The sequence below is a fragment of the Oreochromis aureus genome, linkage group 3, assembly GCF_013358895.1.
Source record: "Oreochromis aureus strain Israel breed Guangdong linkage group 3, ZZ_aureus, whole genome shotgun sequence".
Classification (NCBI taxonomy): Eukaryota; Metazoa; Chordata; class Actinopteri; order Cichliformes; family Cichlidae; genus Oreochromis; species Oreochromis aureus.
In genome coordinates this window covers 129,254,237-129,274,662 of record NC_052944.1, presented here as the reverse complement: position 1 = coordinate 129,274,662, position 20,426 = coordinate 129,254,237, and the positions used below count along the sequence as shown (strand labels likewise).

Here is a 20,426-nt window from a genome sequence, read left to right as displayed (position 1 = left end):
CTTGTTCCTAAAGCTCAGCCTTTCTCCGGATTATAATGAGTTAGCTAGCTTTAGTCTGATAAGTCAGCATCAAGACAGGTTCATCTGTTCTCTTGAATTAAACAAATACAGTCTTTTATCAAAACAAATCCACAAAAAATCGTAATTAAAACAAATTGTCCTTGTGGTATTATCTGATTATTTTAAATGTAAAACCAGTCCGGGACATTTTAAAGGCCATTTTCTTTAAAATGTCCTTTTTACTCACCTGAGTCTCCAATTTTAACCGGCTTCAACCTACTGCAACTGTGTGCCGCAACCTCCTTTCTTCCCATTTTCTCTCTCTTGAAACTTCTTTTCTCTCCCCTTTAAATAGAAGAGCTGAAATCATCACCAATCAACTACTCCCTGTATTCATCTTCAAATAGCTGGCAGCTAGACTAGAGGGAAATGTCCACTCCCACATGGGTGTAGCCTACATCTCACACAAAAAACAAAAGCTTGCAATAATTAAAATAGAAAATAATGCATCCAATGTTTATTGGGAGATTCTCTCTATTATTCCACCATGCCACTTTCCACTACATTACAACAAGGATGTTTTTGCATGAAATTAATAAATAGCAGTACTCAGAGACCATGAATATAAAACATGTCTTTTTCATGTTCATGGGATTAGAAAAAACTGTTCTTGCGACTACACATGCTTTTAAACTCAAGTTATATTTTATTATAACAGCAATACAAAAACGAAGCACATGCATACATTTAGAATTAGTATAGATTAATAACAACAAAATTCAAAATGATATTGTAGCTTAAGTAAAAGTTGATAGTAGTTATTTGCTACCGTTTTATTAATCATATGATACTCAAAGTCTGTATTGCAGAAAACATATATTTGTATTACAAATTGAAATTGTCATTCTTTGTTCTATGAGGCACAAGGTTAAATCCAAATACCTAAAAAAAATAAAGTACCCACCTAATGAAGCAAAACTAAACATAACATATTTAAACACAGCATAGGAAGTAAATGAAATAATTAAAATCATGAAGCTCTGGATCTTCTTTTGGTTTAGACCCTTAAAATTAAAACCACAACAGAAATACAATGCAAATATCCCTGGTTGACATGAACCAAGAATGTTTGCATCGTAATCCTTTTACCTTTTTATTTCTCTCTAATTTTCTATCTACCTCAAGTCCACAACTAATTAAAAAGCTACTACCACTACAAAAGCAAAAAAGCAATCCGATTTTAGATATAGTATTTCCATTTTGTTTTAGTCTTTTATGATTAAAACCTTGCCACTGCTGGTTTGAATTACTATCTAAATATCTCTTTATATGAAACTGTGTTGTTAAGCGATGGCATATGAACCCTGCTTCTGGGTCCAAACAAACACTGAGGCAATAATGAGAGTTAAAACTGTCTATATTCTTTTATCTTTACTAAAATTATCAGTGTGGCTGCTCTACTAAGTATAACAAAGCAGTTTAATATCCAGGCATCCATGAAAACAGCATTTATGAAGTTTAACAGAGTTCGAAGTTAGCAGGAAGTTAGCTCACTAGTTTCAACCTAAAGAAGTTATACCATATTCTGACTGAGGGATTTCTGAAAAATTAAAACGTAGAGCTCTGCTACCACTTCCGACATAAATCAAGACAGAAAACTAAACATTAGTGACCTTTATAGGGTTACTGAAGTTGGGATAGCTGGTATATGATGATGTGATACGTGGTGGCTAGCTACACAGCTATGGTTAGCATACTATAAAAACATTAGCACAGTGAAGCTGGAGGATGAACGCTAACCTTCTTCCACTCGCTAAAAATTAACGCGAGGGTTCCCAATGGTTCGGGACAAATGCAATTGCATGGCAGGATGTTGTAAACCGACCAAACTTCAGTCAGGAGAACAGCTGAGATAATCCATCCACAATATGAGGTTAGTCATTAATGCACTGCACTGCTGCATGGGTTGGGCTGTAGTTATATCATAAGTTTTTAAAAAGTGCTGCCGATGAATAGGGCTAATAAAACCCAGAGATGGCAACAATGACCATCGACTTTTTTCAGGGGTTTGTTCAGATTAAATACAACAGGATACAAAGCATGAAAACATGGTAAAACACAAGTGCCTTAATGAATTGGACCTGAAGCAGAGTTTGTATCCAGAAACGGCTAATGACTTCAGATGTAAAGACTTGACTGAAAGTCAAAAGTAAGCATCAGCATAACATTCAAAGAGAGAACACAAAACAACTTGAAAAATGTGACTGAAGATATCACGGGTGACCTGAAATATCAGAAATATTTTTTTTGAAATAATCAGAGAGATAAATGCTCAGCCATTGAGGAAAAACAGTAAAATCCCCCTAAAATTTGCCTAAGAAGTGTTCATAAAAAATGTTCACACTAGTGTTGTTTTTGTGTTCTTCACAAAAAGTCAGCTTCACTAAAATGGAGCTGTATATACACCATGGATTTAGAGCAACTGCTGGGTGGATCAGTTCACATTATTTAGCACAAAAACATTTTATCAGTATTTACCCAGTTACATTTTTTAATGTTGACTGCTTAAAAGTTCATCATGATGTTTTGTCACTCTCTCTAGCTCTTCTGAAACATCTAAAAATATCAATAGATAAAGGTTAAAACAAAATAAAGCATTATCATTCTGTATATATATTTATCGTTAACGATGTGGAGAATACTTAATGCTCAGTAATAATTATTTACTTTAACATATTCTGTTTACCTGGGAGTGAGTTGTTGTCAGTCCTGAGAGAAAATTCAATGGATTCTGTCATGGCGTTCTCCAGATCCTCCAGGATGGTTCTCTAATTGAACATCAAAAACATTATTGCTTTCAGCAGAGACTAATACTGAGGTCAAAAACAGCCAGAAACAAATTAAAACAAGACAAAAAAAGAACACGAAACAATAGCAACGACTACAAAACATATATTTTAAAATGTGACAAACCTTTAAAGCATCCACCTTCTCCAACATGGCATTTTTTGCTTCCTCATACATTTCCTTATTTGAGCGTACATGGCTCTTGATAATGGTCTTCATATCTTGTAATTTGCCATTTCCACCACATTTTGCTGCCTCTACAATGATATAAAATTGGGCCAGAATAACTATAGGAATCATCATGATTGTTTATTTATTTATTTATTTGTTTATTGTAAATATTCATTGTCTTTTTTGCTAAATCTTGATGCTTCTACAAAGAGAGAAAAAATCAAGTAAAATGTCTACACACAATCAAGGTGAATACATTAAGAAGAAATAATTATTTCATCCTCTGCTGAATGAATAAAAGAAATTAACAGTCTCTAATTGTATGACTGTTTAATTTTAGTGGAAAGACAGAATATCAATCAAAAATCTAGAAAAAAAAAACCCACATTACATAAAACATCTAAATTGATTTGCATGCCATCGAGTGAAATGGGTATTTGATTCCCTAAAACCCAGCCAGATCTGGTGCATGTTGCATACGGATTATAATTAATCAATTAATTGCAAATACTTTTGATCTTAACTCATTATGTATATTAAGCACCAAAGGTGGAAAGTAACGAATTACATTTACTTGCGTTACTGTAATTAAGTAGTTTTTTTGTGTATTTGTACTTTTAAAGTCATTTTTCAAGTAATTTTACTTTTACTTAAGTATATTTTTTAAAAAGTATTGTACTTCGCTACATTTTCACCCATTACTGAGTAAATTATAAACAAACAAAAAAAAACCCCAACATTGCGCTTCGGAAATACTGCAGGGAATGATGGGTAGTAGAACAAACTGGTCACGATAAAGATGGAGTCTGACATCGGTGGTACGGATCCAGCGAAAAAAGAAACCCCGTCGAATTCTGCTGATCCTGAACTCGAAGAAACCGATGTGAACCCCTGGCCGTATTTAAGGGACCATTTCGGCTTCAAGTGCAAGAAAGGCAACAGCTTTATTATGCAGTATAAGCTGTGTTTGCCCAGAGAGACCGAGTTTGCAGCTTTTAAAAATTGTACTGTTATGGTAGCAAAAAGGCTGTTCTCCAGTTAATCACATTAAGTTAAGACATAAGCTGTTATTGGGCATGTTGTTGTCCACGCAACTTAAATTTTTTTTACTGGGTTGGTAAATTGCCAAAAGAAAATGTGTTTACTTACATTTTTCCTGTTTGTTAATAATAATAATTTATTTTGAAAAAATAGTTAAATTAGACAGAAGACAGAAGCGGCTACTTTCTTACTTAACCCACACATGTTCACACTGCAGGCAAAAGAATAACATGTGCTATGTGAAGAGAGGTGGTTTTTTTCTGTTCTCAAACTGATCTCCCTGTTGGAGCTCAGTCTGGGGGGAGTTATTTTTTTCTCCTTATCTTTCCTCATGTTGTGCATTTTCCATGTGTGGCGGAGGTGTGATCCCGGGCGCGGCTGCAGGGGAGGAGTGGCGCAGTGAGCTCAACGGGGCGGTGCTGGAGAGGCAGGTGAGAACAGCTGATGGCGTTTGGACTGATGACGGTTTTCCTTCCCTTTCTTTAGTGAGACGGGAGAGGAGCAGGGGGGGGAAGCTGGGAATCAGCGGAGCCCGGAGCTGTCAGACTGTGGACTGTCACAACAAACAAAAACTAAAAATAAACGTGGCATCTGGCGACAAAGAACTGTGCGTGTGTGTACGTGTGTGAAGTGCATTTCACACCATTGTTATACCTCTCTGACCTGTCTTCCCCATGTGATGTTTGTGTAATGTATGTATGGTCAGAAGGGTAAGATGGCGCTGGCAAAGGTCGGCAGCCTTAACCCAATTTCCTTCGGGGTCAACCTTCAGGATCAATAAAGTTTTATTGAATTGAATTGCTCCTCAAAATTAACAGAGCATGGCCAAGTTTAAAAAATTAAAACACATTTTTATAGCAGCTGCCGTACAGCTCAATTCAGTACTTGTTCTCTTATTTGACAGTTTAGAACACATTCTCATGTAAAAGAATTATATGGTTTTGACAGTTTGGTTGGTTGGTTTGGTGACCATTATCCATTTTGATGTATAGACTTGCAGTTTAACTGCCACTGCACTTTAATTTGTAAAGTTTTTCTTTTAATTAAAAAACAACTACTTTGAGATTTATCTCATTGTCTGTTTTGCACTACTCAGAAGAGGCTGTCCTCCTGCTGACAAAAAAGTAACTATGTAACTTTTACTCTGAGTACATTTTAAATGAGCTACTTTTTACTTTTACTTGAGTAAATTTTTAGACAGGTAATTTTACTTGTACTTGAGTAAAATTTCAGCAAAGTAATAGTACTTTTACTTGAGTAAAATATTTTAGTACTCTTTCAACCTCTGTTAAGCACACCTGTCCACAGAATCAATTTTTTCTATTCCACTTTCTCCGTTACTATGGACAAGACCAAAGAGCTGACAAAGGACATCTGGGACAATATTGTAGGCTTGCACACAGCTAGAACGAGCTACAAGGAGGTCAGCGAGAAGCTCGGTGGGAAGGTGACTATCATGGTTCGAGTGAGAGGATGTGTTTTTTCAGTAAGCTGTGGTCCCCACTATGGATGGACCAATCCGATATTACGTATCAGTATTGGTCCGATACAGACTTAAATTACTGGATTGAATATCAGACAGAAATAAAAAATTTAATCCGATCCATTAACAATCACAAAACTTGCGACATGGCGTAACCCAGCTCATGACCTTAGCAGGTCGGAGCAGTATGCATCACATGACAGAGCACCTGTGGCGTGCGAGACCTGTCGGCGGTCTGGTGGAGCATTTGGAGCCTCACTATGTGATTCCAAATCATGGCATTTCATCTCAGAGAAAACTATCCTGGAGAAGTAAAGCAAGTGTGTAAGTTTATCTCTGAATGTTTGTAAAGCTTAACAACCAATATCAAGAGCGACTGTCTTTTTTTCTCTCCCCCTCCCCTCTCCTGCTGCTACTTCAATCATGAAACTGATCAATGATCAGCTGATTGGCAATTCTGTCGCAAGTCCTGTCTTTCTTGTTTGTATATCGCCCACTTTGCAGCAGAAAGGAAACCAGCGGACAAACAACAGCAGCATGTTTAAGCTTGATAAACTGTTGTTAGAATTTATTTAATATTACTTTCTACACCAGGATAATTTTCTACGTAGCTTAACATCATGCGGTGGAGGGTGGGGGGTGGTTCCCTATGTTTTCCCCTATGGGAGTTGGCAACCCTGTTAGTTGGGTTGTTTAATATTTCTGCTAAGTAATCTTTAGAATACCACAATAGGGAGTGCAGGTTTAAGTTTATTAGATTGATCAGTATTGCTGGACTATGAAATATTTTGGGTGCAGTGTATTTTTTGCATACAGGTATAACAGAATAGCTTAAGTGTTTTGTTTTTTAAAACTTAAGTATGAACTTTTACAAAATGCAGCAAAATATTTAAAAGTACAGTTTTATTGATTATAAAATACACTACATCGGATTTATATCGGTAGATATCCAAATTTATGATATTGGTATTGGACATAAAAAAGTGGTATCGTGCCATCTCTAGTCTCCACCTCATCATCCTGCCTATTGTCCACACCTGATGGTGAATTAGTTGAGATTTAGTTGAGAATTACTTAAGACCAGCGCACTCAACAAGTGTTTGCCAGATCGGCTGCCAACCTGCATTAGTGTTGGGCCGGTAATGTTTCTTGAAAACTCATTGTCCCTCTGTTGCAGTGATTTAGATCATCACCTTTCGAACCATGACCCTCTCTCTGAAGCCCTCTATAGCTCCCACTTCATGTTCACAACATCAAGCACCTGACTCCCACCATAGTTCGCGGTTCATGTCCAGAACTCTTAAGTAAAAATGTTCTGATTGTTATTAAAGCTTTGTCATTAAGTCTAACTCAGTGCCTCTGTCTGTATCTGCATTTGGGACCACTTGGATCCTGGCTGCCCTGCTGAAGTTTTTCAGAAATGAAAGAAATATAAAACTGCCATTAACCACGCTCACTGTGAAGCTCCATGCAAAATCTTGCCTGGTGCACCAGCCCAAAACTGCAGAGGCACATGTTGATGGAAGCTTTTGGGACCATAGTCACCAAGAACAGCATTAGTAACACACTAAGGTGTAATGGACTGAAGTCTTGCAGTGCTCACAAGGCCCTCCAGCTCTAGAAGACATATGCACAGGCCCATCTCAAATTTGCCAGTGAACATCTAAATGAATCAGAGAATACTTGGGAGAATATGCTGTGGTCAGATAAAACCAAAATAGAGCTCGTTGGCATTAAATTCAACCTATCATGTTTGGAGGAAGAGAAGCGCTGAGTATGGCCCACTGTCAGGCATGGCAGTAGAAACATTGTACTTTGGGGCTGTTTTTCTGCTAAGGGTACAGTAGAGCTTCACTACACTAAGACGGCAATGAACAGATGGGATAATGTACAGAAAAAACCTGAAGCTTGGAGTTCCCAAGCTGCAGTCAAGAAATATAGAGGATTTAAGGAGTTTCATTAAAGGTGAGTTGAGAAGATGTCTTACCGCTGTGCTTGCCAACAAAGGCTCCTTACTAAGTGATGTTTTGCTTGGGGATTAAACACATATTTCATTGAATGACATGCAAATCAATTTACAAATTTTATGTTATTTTATTTTTTCATGGATTTTTGGTTGATATTCTGTCACTCTACATTATAATGAAACTGATATAAAATATAGGTAGTTCATTTTATTGTAATTGAAAAAAAAAACTTACAAGTAAAAAGTCAAATAATTACTTCCCAGATTATATTATGAAATGTTTAAGTAGTGATACATTGACCTCCTTTCTTACCTTCATAGCATTCTTTCATCTTTGTCTCAATTGTCTCCAACAGACTGTTGTAGATCATTTTCTTTTCTATCCGGATGGTTTCGTTGAGTTTCTCCTTAATTTTTTCTTCCTTAAAAACATAAATATGGATTAAAATGAGTTTAAAAAATCATTAAAATAAAAACAAAAAAAACCAAAAACAAATCAAGGCTATTTTGGGAGTATTTAGGTTCATCTGTTGACTATTCTGTTTAAAAGGAGAGTTTAGACTTTTACCTCCATCTTGAGAAAATCCAGTTGTAGTTTTAGATCTTTGTACTCAGTAGTCAGTAAATCGGTTCCAAGCGAAAATGCACTAATGGATCCATTGAATGGTCTGAAATATGTTAAATCACTTCATAATGACAGTATTGAGATGTTTATTAAAAAAAGATGTAACTTATACAAATGTATATGTATATTTTGTGTAATTAATTAAGTAATAATAGTACTAGTAAGTATTTTGTTTTTTTCTCCATGCTTGAAAGATGGACAAGTTTTAAGCCCATATTAGGTCCTTCTTTTTTCTGTTTTTTGTATAGTACTTGTATGTTAAACACCAGAGAAATGGACAAAGACTTTGAGGTTAAACAAAACTAAATGCAAATAAGACTAGACAAATAAGAATAATTTAACTTAAAATGTGTGTTTGTGTGTAGTGTATATTTACTTGTATGTAACTGCAGGATTGATTCGTATAGTGTCAGACCAGGAGGCGCACCTGATGGGAGAGAAAACAAGGGGAAAATTAAAAAAAAGTGCCAAAATAATCATATTGTTGTTACTGGCATTATTCTTTCCATCATCATCATCACAACTCCAAATAAATCAGGCTGGAAAAGTACTGTCACGCACAACAGTATAGTGAGGAGAGAACACATGTTGGATGGGTGGCAAGGTTAGTCATTGCACTTGAACAATATATAAATATGTACATGTATATATTTTTTTAATTTTCTTTGAATCAAGAATAAATGTACATCACAGTAGGTATAAATTTTGTGCCCAGTTTTAAACCAAATTTTGAGTTGTTGTCTTAATTCTTATTGTCTGTAGATGTTTTCCTTTGTTTAATTTTGGTTTCTTTATGAGTCTTCCCACTATCCCTGTAGGGAGCTTCCTCAAAAGGGTTGATCCCTTCAAAATTAGGATTAGGGGTAAGAGTTTAATAAACCATATTATTATCTACCATTTATAGTACCATTGTTAACACTATGATCATCTTTTCCATTAATAAAAAGAAATTGAAGAAGGTATAAATATACAGGATTCTTACGGGAAGATCTTGCTGAATTTTTCATCAATACTGTTAGTCAGGCATGAAGCTAATTCCACGTTGAAGTTTATTTCTTTCCTTGTTTTGTGGACGCCACCTCCCTCAACAACAGACTTTAATGTCCTGTGAAAACCACGGCCATCCTCTTTCTGAAACAAAACAGAAAACAAATTCCTGAACATAAGGCCATTTGAAAGGCAAAATCAGTAGTTTTAATGCAATCTTTAAAATAAATACATACGTCCAATAACTTCTTCAATTTGTTTTCATCTTCTTTTTTGGAGTTTTCAACCCCCTTGCTAAGGCATTTTTCAAAAGTCTTGTAGACCTCTTCTATTTCTTTCTTGATTTGTTCATATTTGCATCCCAGGGTGTTTTTAAGTTCTGCACACACATTTTCATTTTTATCACCCTGAAAATCAAAACATAATAGAAAAACAAAATTATAAATGCCAATACCTGATGGAAAATGCGGTTCTAGATTCATTGTCAGTAAACTTATTTTATTTTTATTTTTTTTAAGAAAAAAGTAAATAAAAAATACAAAACCTTTCAGTGAAAATTGAGATATATATATATATATATATATATATATATCTTTTATTAGTTATTAACCTTTGCTTTTGAAAGGTAATACAAATAGAAGAATTTTATTACTTGAGTATCTTACTGCTTTTTTGTGTTTGGCATCTTGAATCAGAGACAGAATCGTAAAAGCTCCAGACACATAATTTTTTGTCTCTGAGTGAAGGTTGTTGAGATTTTTCAGAAGTCTTTGAAGTTTAGGTATTTCTGTTGATAATAATTGAATAATTCATTTTAACATTAATTGTAATAAAAATATCCATTATTTGAAATTAAGCTAGACTACAACGGCAGCATTTGATATCTGCTTTAGGTCTAGTATATGCTCATATCAGGGAACTTCACCTACCAGTTTCTTCTGGATCTAGATGCTCCTTTTGTAGGAACTCACGGGAGCTCACTGTGAACACTTCGAAACAGTTATCACTGAAGGGTTTCTGGAGAAAATTGAATACATTTTTAAGCTTTCTTGCTATTGTTTTTGGGTTAGATTTTCACTCCGTCTATAAAACTCACCTTCTTATTTTTTATTTTTTGCTTTACTTGTTCCTTGGCTTGTGTGTTTCTGTTAACTATGAGTTTATGGACTTCACCTGGCAAACTATAAGAATACATGTGTGTTACCCAGCATTAAATCACTGAGAGAAATACCAGCACATTCTTGTTGGTTATTGATATACTATTTTTCCTAAAACTTTATAGACCCTGTACAAAGGCTATCATGCCACTGTCTGCCTCCATGCCTCTTTCTTCACTTTTTTCTCTTTATCCCCTCATTGCTCTCCAGCTGTTCCTCACCCTTGTCTTTCTTTCTCTCACTGAGTGTAATGGGAAGGCCACTATTAGGTTTTGGTGGCATGACCCCAGTCAGCTCTTGGCTGGTACACCTGCCTCCAATCTATGTACTGTGGACTGTCTGTTGCAGTTAGTCAAACTCAAAAATCTCTGTTTTCCATGTCCTGGGCTCCCCTCAGTTAGCCAGACAGTCTGTTGCATATCTCTGTCACTCTCTTTGAATCAAACTTTCCCTTTGTAATCCATTCTCTGAGATTTTTTTTAAGGAAATGTTTCCCTGCACTGCCATTGCTAACTTAACTCTCTTCTTGCCACCCACTGGTTCAATAAACGTGCTAAACTTGTACCTGCCTCTGAGTCTGCTCAGTATTAATATTCATGTTTTTGAGATTTGTCTCATCTTTAAGGAATTGCACTGCACCTAGATACAACATGCTTTACTATCTAATTTCTTTTCTTCTTCTTTTTTTTTTTAAAATTCTTTACATCTTAATTTACTTACCGGCCATGTGAAATTCCAGTTGTATCAGACTTGGAGCAAATAAAACAAATAAGCTGACACTCGCCACCATTTCCAATGAACCTACTGACACGGCTCAAGATTTTCCAGGCTGTCTCTTTAGATGCTGCTCTTTTAATCTCAGTCACAATCCACACAACGCAACAATCACCAACAATCTGAAATGGAATAATAGTCATATTAACAATTAATAGTTAATCATCAATTCTTGACAAGATGTCATTTCTGGTTCAAGATAACAAAGCAGTAAAAGTGAATAAATGACCCTTTTCCACATTTCATCTCTGCTCTTGTTACAGTCACCACTTCCAGGAAGGTCCACAAGTGTGACATGCTGGAGAAGATCCTTGTTTGGCACCTTGACAGTCACACACTTCACTATTGGCCAATAGTACCTCTTTCCTTTCCTTGTTTTGCTCTGAGAAGGTAAAGGGCTATTCATTGTGTATGGGGTAAGTTTGCCAGATAAGTCCATAGCCTGCAATAAAAAAAAACATGAATGTATAGTGGCACTTCAACATCACACTAACCAGGCTAACTGGTTAGAAATCCTGTAGAAATCCCAGAGAATGTCAGTGTTAGTATTTTTCAAAAACAGGTCCTGAAACTATGTCTATAATCAAGTACTGCACTAATTGTAATGAAGATTTTGTTTCTGAAATTGAGTATGAGTTTCCAAATGCAGAGCACTACTGTAACTTAACCCAACACTTATCACCTTGAATTGTTTAAATATCCTGTCTAGGAAGTAAACCAGATTTTGCACAGCCAATGGTATCGTCAAGATAACGTCATAGTGATAATTTACAATAATAAAACAGTCAAACAAAAATCTTCACTTAATAAACATTCCTTTTCTAATGCTGTTAGAGTGAAATTGTTGAATGTTGTCATTGTGTTTCTTAAATTTGTAAAGTTTAAACTGTGTGATCAAAGACATTCGTTTGTCCCCCTCCCCAGCCTGTTAAGGGTTTGGGGGGGGGAAGCTGTAGTGTTTTATCACAGATACATCCCATGTGAAGGTTCTGTTTGATGTTTGGTAAGCTTCCTGCCCTTTTATGGCTTCACTTGTGTTGTGTATGGTGAACCAATACAGGAATTGAGCCACATATTGGGTGTGGGGGAGATTACCCTCTTTATGACCAAGGATGTTGTTAAAAACAGTTGTGATCAGGAAGACACACACACGTGCGTGCACACACACACACACACACACTCTTGCACACGTGCTTACACGTACACACACATACACACACACACACACATAGTGCCTTATCTTTGTAACCAAGTGGGGTTTTACGGTGGGAGGTGCTTGTGTTGTGTTATGTTGTGTAAATTGTAATGGAAATAAAAAGGCTACGAGGAGGGCTGCTCTTTGAAGGACTTGGACCAAGAAGGACTGACCAAGCTTCCCTCGTTAGCGAGTAAAGGACCGGTTGAAGATGTTTTGTGTTGTTTTCGTTCTTCATGAGGAATAAGTCTCTAAACTAGTGGGGCCTGTGGAAACACAGACTCAACAAATGCCAGTGTGGTAAATCAGGATTATTGTGGGAGGTTGACCAGTCTGATTACAGTAGATATTTAAAAATAGGTTCTTATGTTCATATACACTTTTAGTATATTTTCTAAACCGTTTAATCCACAAGACTCTAGAAGTCAAAAGTAAAGTAAAATTAAGTGACGTTTAAAAGTGATTTTTAAAAAAAGCTGTCAAAAAACACTGAACATTAATGGAGTAAAATAAATTAGATATATGAAAAGTCACAGAAAATAAAACAGAAAATGAAATTGCTAGTACTAGCCAAACAAAATCAAGTTAAAGCACAAGGTAAAATAATTACTTTAAGAACAATAAATATATAAATATTATCTAATAACTAACTTTGAGGGTTTGGGCAGATAGAAACTGACTCTGTTGTTTTTTGTTTGTTTTTGGATTTTTTGTTTGCTGGTTTATTTTCTCTGTGGGTAGGTGCTCTCAGGGCAGAGGTGAGGTATACACCCAGTTGCATTGGATCCCCCTCAATAAGACAGCATACCTCAGAGGTAGTCGGTGGGGCACTTCCTCACCTGATTATTAGCTTATTAGCCTCCTAACTGAGTTCTATGTTATAAATGACTTTTTATCTGTGATTCCTCCAGTTATCTGACTATAGGGAGAGAGATAGATAGAGAGAGATAAAGTGAGACAGAGAGAGTTTTTGACTTACAGTTTTACATGTGAAAGTCTTCGTCCCAGACTTAAGAAGTTCATGAATATCACTGAAACATTTTTTCTCCGTTAGGTCTTTAAATGAATTTTTTTTCCATTCTTCTCCGTACAGTGCTGACAGTTTGTTCTCAATGTAATCATTACTGTCATCATCATCATCATCATCATCATCATCATCAGCTGTTTCTTCATTGTTTTTATCTCCAGCTGACTGAAGCAAATACCACAACTCATCGTTCCACTCCTAAAATATAACAACAATAATAATAACACTGGTTTTATTATATAGAATTTATTGCAACTACAAACTGTCTTTTTGTAGTCGTAATGAGGCTCTTGGATTAGCATATTAATTAGCTCCAAGTAACAATAAACATATGACTTTACCTCTGTTTTAAGAAACTCAATGAGTGCCTGATACTTGTCGTCCACTGAAGCCTCCACCTTTATGATGACTGAGGTGCATGCACTGGTACATTCATCAGAAGAGGGCAAAAGATTTTCCTCATCAATGATTGCATTTATCAAAGAGGATTTTCCTGCCCCGGTTTCACCAAAAACACCGATTTGTACCCTCTTGTCTTTGTCCAATTCTGTTATTTTTTTCCTAAATAACAAGAATAAACATGGGTTAATCAAATCAAATAAATACATCAAAAATGTAAATATCAATGTAATAACTAATTTTAAAATGTATATACTTATAATGTGAAAACAATTGCAACAACGTTCATGAGAAAAAAAACAAATTGTAATAGTATAGAAATATTTTGGTAACAGTATGAAAAACTGCTGCAAGTAAAATAGCATTAGCTGTGCAGTATTTAGAATTTGGAATAGTGCCTTAGTAGCCTGTTAACAATAAGGTAATTAAATTTATATGTTTAATTTTTTATTTGGATACTATAAGCACATTATAATGCTGAAATAATCATATTAATAATTCATTTGTATTTGGTAATAATGGCAAAAAAATAGTAATTAACTGTAATGATGTAAATCGGGGGTTTCAAACTCTAGGCCTCGAGGGCCGGTGTCCTGCAGGTTTTAGATCTCAACCTGGCTCAACACACCTGAATCACCTGATTAGTTCATTACCAGGCCTCTGGAGAGTTGTGTCGGACCAAGGACACATCTCTAACCTGCAGGACACCAGCCCTCGGGGCCTGGAGTTCGACACCTGTGATGTAAATATTATGTGCTGTGGTTTGTCTGTAGTAGTTTCTTTCCCATAAAACAGGGCTGCAAATATGAAATGAAACTGTTTCTATGTAACAGTTTTTAAAATTAAAAAAAAAACATTGTCAGTTTTACTGATGATAGCTTCAGGTTTAACCAAAGAGGCATTAGACTGAAATAAAATGTATCCACCAACTTGTGGTCATTTTTGTTAGAACAGGACTTAAACACACACAAACAAACTTTATTTGTCACATAATTGTAGAGAGTACAACATGTAGTTAAATGCTCATGTCCGATCTGCGGACAGGCTGCGAATGTAGCCATTTCGGGGCTTGGTTTTTTAGCATAGGGGGTCTAGCCAGGACCCTTACTGGATACCAGGTGGGAAACAAACTTGTGACTCCCACTTTAAAGGTGTGTTTTGTCTATTTGATTAATAAATAATTTTGATGGACAAACGTTCCTTGTTTAAACTTTTTCTTGTGACTTCTTGATGTTTTTACTTGATGTTTTTTTTTTATCTATAGATAAAAGAATACACTATATATATTATACAACTGACAGAATTAATAATTTAAGATTGTCATTTGTGCTTAGATATATACAACCATACTTTTATGTGTCTTAATATGGTTGTCATTATGTAAAAAGAGCTAGATCAGCTTTAGTTCCATTGCTTGTATGTGTGCTGATTAAAATACTAATGTAGCTTTGTGCAGACTGAGGATCAGTCTCAACGCTATAATTTTCCATTATAGCTTTAGAAACCAGACTGTTCTCTTCTATTAAAGTGCAAGATTTCACACCTTTAAATGTTCATTTGAGATATGACCTGTTGCAAGTTCCTGTTTTTATAATTTAGCGAGATGCTCACTTCTGCTGTTCCTGCATGACACACTCTGTATGAGGGCAACTGGAGAGATTAATATCATGCCTTGTATGGTGTCAGGATGTCACACACACACACACACACACACACACACACACACACACACACACACACACACACACAGGTGTATGCTTTGCTCACACACACGCCTGCTTAAAACTGTCACATGGTTAACTGAATTGTGTTTAACCTCTGTTGTCAATAAAACACTGAGCGGACGGAGAGGAGTGTGAGTTGCTTGGACAGGCGAGTGGCAACACTGCCCTCCGTGAGGCTCCCCTTGCAAGTGAAATGGACACTAGTGTCTGTGTGGCTGCTTTCAGTAACAGCTTCTGTTTACCAGCAGGGTTGACTTAAACCCAACACAACACACTTTTATATTAGGTTTGGAGAATGCTTTTCCTTTGAGATCCCTTTCCTTCACGTGAAATGTAATTAACAGTGGACAGGTACATTTATATATTACTATACTACAACTTATATAATTATATCTATATGTGTAGCATAATTCTTATGCAGGTGTCAGACCTGGGGTTAGAATTGCTTATAAACTGGTTTATATTTATGAAAAAGTAGAAGATCCTTTCTTCTTCGCAATCTGTCTGGGTTTTGTCAATCTTGGGTCCTGCCTCTCCCTGCCACACAGTACTATATGACAGTCATAGCTATTTTGCTGTACAACACTGAGAAAATTAGACTTTATTCCATTAGTTGGTGTACAGCTATACAAAATGAATGATGGTCAAACTTTCGAACTATAGTTAAAAAACTATTTACTGGTGGGCAAATATAAAATGCTGTGGCTCCATAAACATGCTCTGGAAGTGAAATTTTTGAACTAATGATATTTTTCTTCAAACGAATTAAAGTTGATATTGAATATAACATTCTACTTGAATTAACTTATAGACATTCTTTGTTTAAATGCAAAAACATATTAATGTAAAATCACTGTTAATGTACAAATATCTTACATAAAATTATTCAGAATGTAATCATGTGAAATCCAGTTTTAACTCACTGGGTAAGTCACCTATTGCAATGTTCAACTGTTTAGATTTAATGACAACTGGAAAAACTACAACAAACACAAAAATAAACATTAGATTCACTATACTACAAAAATAATGAGATATACAGTAGTATGAGCTCAGCATTGTAAAAAAAATAGTATCATAGCATATGTGAAAACATTCACTGTTAACTTATTATTGCATTACAAATTAATGTCCCTATATTAAAATGTTTAATTTCAAATACTGCACACAGTATTGTTAAATATTTCTACACTATTTCAGTTACTTTTGCCTCATGGGTTTTGGGAAATGTTTTTCCACTTACTAGTCTTTGCTTTTATTAAGTTACATAAATTCAAATCTTTTATTTTATCACTATTTTATAAGGGAAAAGTCTAGATGCTGGTGTCGTTAAATAAAACTTGATTACCACTAAAACATAAAGTGTTACAGCTATTCTATTGTTTTTTTTAGTTTTTTTTATTTTGTTTTGTTGCCAATTTCAGGGAAACTTTTGAACAAAGTAACAGCAACCTCTTAGGTTATGATTCATCTAACATAGAATATATACAAGTTTATACTCACTTTAGGAAAGCACTTAGTTCATTTTGAACTTGTAGTCTTGCCGTGACCTCTTCCATAATGGCTTTAATATCAGGCAGTATCATTGCTTCTGTCAATGTAAAAGTAAAAGATTAGAAACCAGTGGAAGATGTGAGGTGCCATTGTTTAGAGCAGGGGTCTCAAACTCAAATGAGCCGCGGGCCACTTCTGATACCGTCATCTCATTGGAGGGCCACTTTAGTGTCCAAGTAGTAACAAAAACCAAACAAGAAAACACCCTCTAATATTTCCTAAAATTGAGTGTTTTGTTTGTTTTATTTAATTCCAAATATTGTGTAACAAGACAAAATTGCAAACATGAACACATTTTTTTTCTCACTCTTAACTATCTGAAGCCTTGCAGTTAAGTTTCATTTGTCATATGCAAGTTAGCACAGGGTCAACACTGCAATGAAATGTATTTGACGAGCAGAAGATAGTCACTCAGCAGTATAGTACAGTATAGTACAGTAGTTTCATTGAACTACCAAATAAACAGCTCTTTCTGGCCAGACACGTGGAAGCACTTTTGCTACAATTTTGTTTCTATTTAACAAAATAAAAATGCAGGTATAAGCATACACATTAGTTTTTGACTGCCAGTGAAAATTGTTTTCTTTCCAAATAAATCTCTCACTGAACTAACACAGCCCTCACCATGTTTGCACTCTCTTGTTACCTCGGCCAGGTCCGCGGCTCCGAACCGTGGTGAGGAGACCTCTGACTTATACTTTGGGTTCCATGTCGGGCTCGTAGCCGGGAACTAGCTTTACTGTCTGGGTCAACTTTGCTAGCGAGAGACAGAAAGAGGCACTGAAAGGCTGCTCCAGCAGAACTTTATTGTTTCGGAGGAAAACACGAAAACAGTGTACAGTCGAGTCTTAATAGCTTACTGGGCTCATCAGGCACTCTTTTTGGTTGCAGTGGTTATTTTTATATTTACATGCTTCTATCTCCCGTTTCTGCTCGGTAGCACCTCGTACTTTTTGACTTTCCTTTTCCTCCCTCCCTCACGCTCACACTGCGGGAGGGGCGGTCCCACACATTCTCCCTGCAGCAAGGACTACACCGCCCATGAGGCTACAGTCTTAAAGGGCCAAGCCTGTAACACTCTGCCGTCGTGTTAAATCATTTTTCGTATAATAATTTAAAAAAATATATTTCTTCACATCAATATGCAAGTAGAGGTGACGTGGGCCGCAAATGGCCCGTGGGCCGTGCGTTTGAGACCCCTGGTTTAGAGAAAAACTAAAATACCTGAGTTTTTTCCTGGTGTAGACACACGTTTTTGTTTAGCTGCTGGCTGCTTGCTAGATTTGCCCTGAGGATTGGACTTCCTCTTTCCTATGTGGATTTAAAACAACAACGAGGAGAACGATGACAACAAATAATAAATAAATATTAAAAATACAAAAAAAAAGAAGAAGGCATTGAAACTTTCAGTAATGAAACATGTTCTCAGCAGATTTATTTAGTCCACACAAAAATATTACTGCCTTGAAAACTTGGATGAATTTTAGATCAACAAAATTAATTAACATTGTACATGTATCTCACCTTTATTAGATGTGGATGGGACAACCTGAGGACAAACATAAACATTTGACTTTTAAACAGTACAGAAAAAACACATTAGTCTTTAAAAAATTGTAAGGCTTTTAATAAATCCCTACCTCATGCTCTGAAATGTAAAATTTCAGTCCAATCTGTGATGAAATTGTCAAAATTCTGATTTTCAATTTATAAAATCAGCTTTTTGCTTTTCAGTAAAAACTGTATTAAAATTTGTTAAACTTCAGTTACCCCTGTACAGGAGGTCTGGACCCACTCTCCATCTAACGGGTCAGAGTCTTTATGTCACTATGGGTATTTTATTAGGTGAACTGAGACTGGTTTAAGCCGGCAGTGAGGAGGACTCGCTTAACTTCTAACTGCTTTAATCCAGGCGCCCCCGCACATCCTCTGACTCTGGGTACCCACCAGAAACCCTTAGTGAGACCCAGTTGACAGCCACATGTTGAAGGCAGCTGTCATCTAGATCTATGGCACTTGTTATTTGCTAAGTATATTTTAGAGACCCAGACAGCAGGTCCCAAGGGTGTGTTATTTATTAATTGACTAGAATAACCCATAAGAACTCTAAACTGTTATCAAAGTATAACCTTTTAATCTTGTATGAGAACCATACAGCGAATGTCCACAAATTTAACTACAGATAGGAATTTTATTTAAGCAAGATTTTAGCAGGGTCAGCTCAATTACAACACTTAAAATCACCTCATACTTAACCATCCTACAATACTGTACTCTATCCTGTTGCTAAATATCTACGACCTTGTTTGCAGTGGGTTTTGGAAAGGAAGAAAGACCATCCTGGCCACGGATAAAATCGTCTTCCCCCTGGGCTGGAAGGAATCCAACTTTAAGAAATTGCGCAACACTGTACAGGGCTCATTGACTTCCTCTTCTCGATTCCAGTTTAGGTCAGAAAACAATGAGCAGGCAATCCAAATTCTATCATCCAATTTATACATTTCCTGTTGTGTTCTTTTCTGACAGTTCCTCTTTTTATCATACCCAAACGGTCACGGTCTAATTTCCTCATTACGTAATCACTTAAACACTGAGATTAAAAATTCAGACAAAATCATTTCTCAGGATGTATTTCTTTTTAACTCCGATTCATTTTCAATATATGATTTACTTTTAGCTCAGTGGCAAATACATTATTCTTATGACTCTGTGTCATTATTCTTATGACACAGAGTCATTATTCTTGGTTTTACCACCCATGGAGTTATACCGGGGAATCTCACACTCATCTGACAAATTAAATTGAACATGCCTTACCTTGTCCTGTTTCCTTTAAAAAACTCTTCAGGGCAAGACCATGTAAAATGTTCAGATTTTGAATGTGTAATCTATGTTACAGATAATATGACATCAGAATAAAACTGCATTGAACTTACTTGAGTTGCAAGACTGTCCATTTCCTGACTTGTGTTTTGTTCTTCCTAGAAAAATGGAGACAGTTTCAAATCCATAACTGTATAAAATGTATAAATTCTAGTAAATTATTTTTTCAAAATTATAGTTTTCAGTAACACATAGTTTTTAGTGTGTGAATACCATGATAACTTTGAAGTCAGCAGCAAGGTGCCAATCAGTAACACGTAGTAAAAGCAAAAATAAGGCAAAGTCCAAATTCAAGCTGGAGTGCAAAAGCAGAAATTTTTAAAAAAGAAACTGGAAATGTATATTTTGGATGAAGCCCAAAGGAGTTGTCACGGCCGATGAGGGGATTTGTATGTGTTGAGAATCAAGTGTCGAGAAAAGTAGGAAGGGCTGGTTTTATTGCAGGGCGGATGGGAGTGGCTCACAGGCTGCAAAAAGACAAAGAAAAAATGCCTTTGAGAAATAGAAACAGAATTTCTAATGAATGAAACTAATGAAACTATGTAATTTCTATTCTGCATATGTCCCAGTCAGCAGGCTGTATTAATTATAAG

At 35.9% G+C, this 20,426-nt stretch overlaps 1 protein-coding gene across 4 annotated transcripts; it reads right to left on the bottom strand.

Moving 5' to 3' along the window:
* Positions 1–489: 489 nt before the first annotated feature.
* On the bottom strand, positions 490–20,225 carry LOC116336521 (nuclear GTPase SLIP-GC-like). Of its 4 annotated transcripts, none has more exons than XM_039608522.1 (20): positions 20,047–20,225; positions 19,887–19,931; positions 18,475–18,499; positions 18,175–18,261; positions 16,900–16,987; positions 13,615–13,834; positions 13,226–13,471; positions 11,281–11,493; positions 10,998–11,173; positions 10,217–10,301; positions 10,050–10,137; positions 9,786–9,907; positions 9,357–9,527; positions 9,116–9,264; positions 8,510–8,560; positions 8,077–8,194; positions 7,822–7,930; positions 2,974–3,104; positions 2,747–2,828; positions 490–2,616 (listed from the first exon to the last, which is right to left on the bottom strand). In XM_039608522.1, the coding sequence occupies exons 1-20, from the start codon at positions 20,047–20,049 to the stop codon at positions 2,552–2,554; spliced, it is 2,274 nt and encodes a 757-aa protein (XP_039464456.1). In that variant the 5' UTR covers positions 20,050–20,225; the 3' UTR covers positions 490–2,551. The 4 variants fall into 4 exon arrangements, with proteins under 4 accessions (XP_039464456.1, XP_039464457.1, XP_031616287.2 ...); XM_039608523.1 differs by having other exon boundaries at positions 490–2,284; XM_031760427.2 differs by having other exon boundaries at positions 8,077–8,176.
* Between the last annotated feature and the right edge of the window lie 201 nt (positions 20,226–20,426).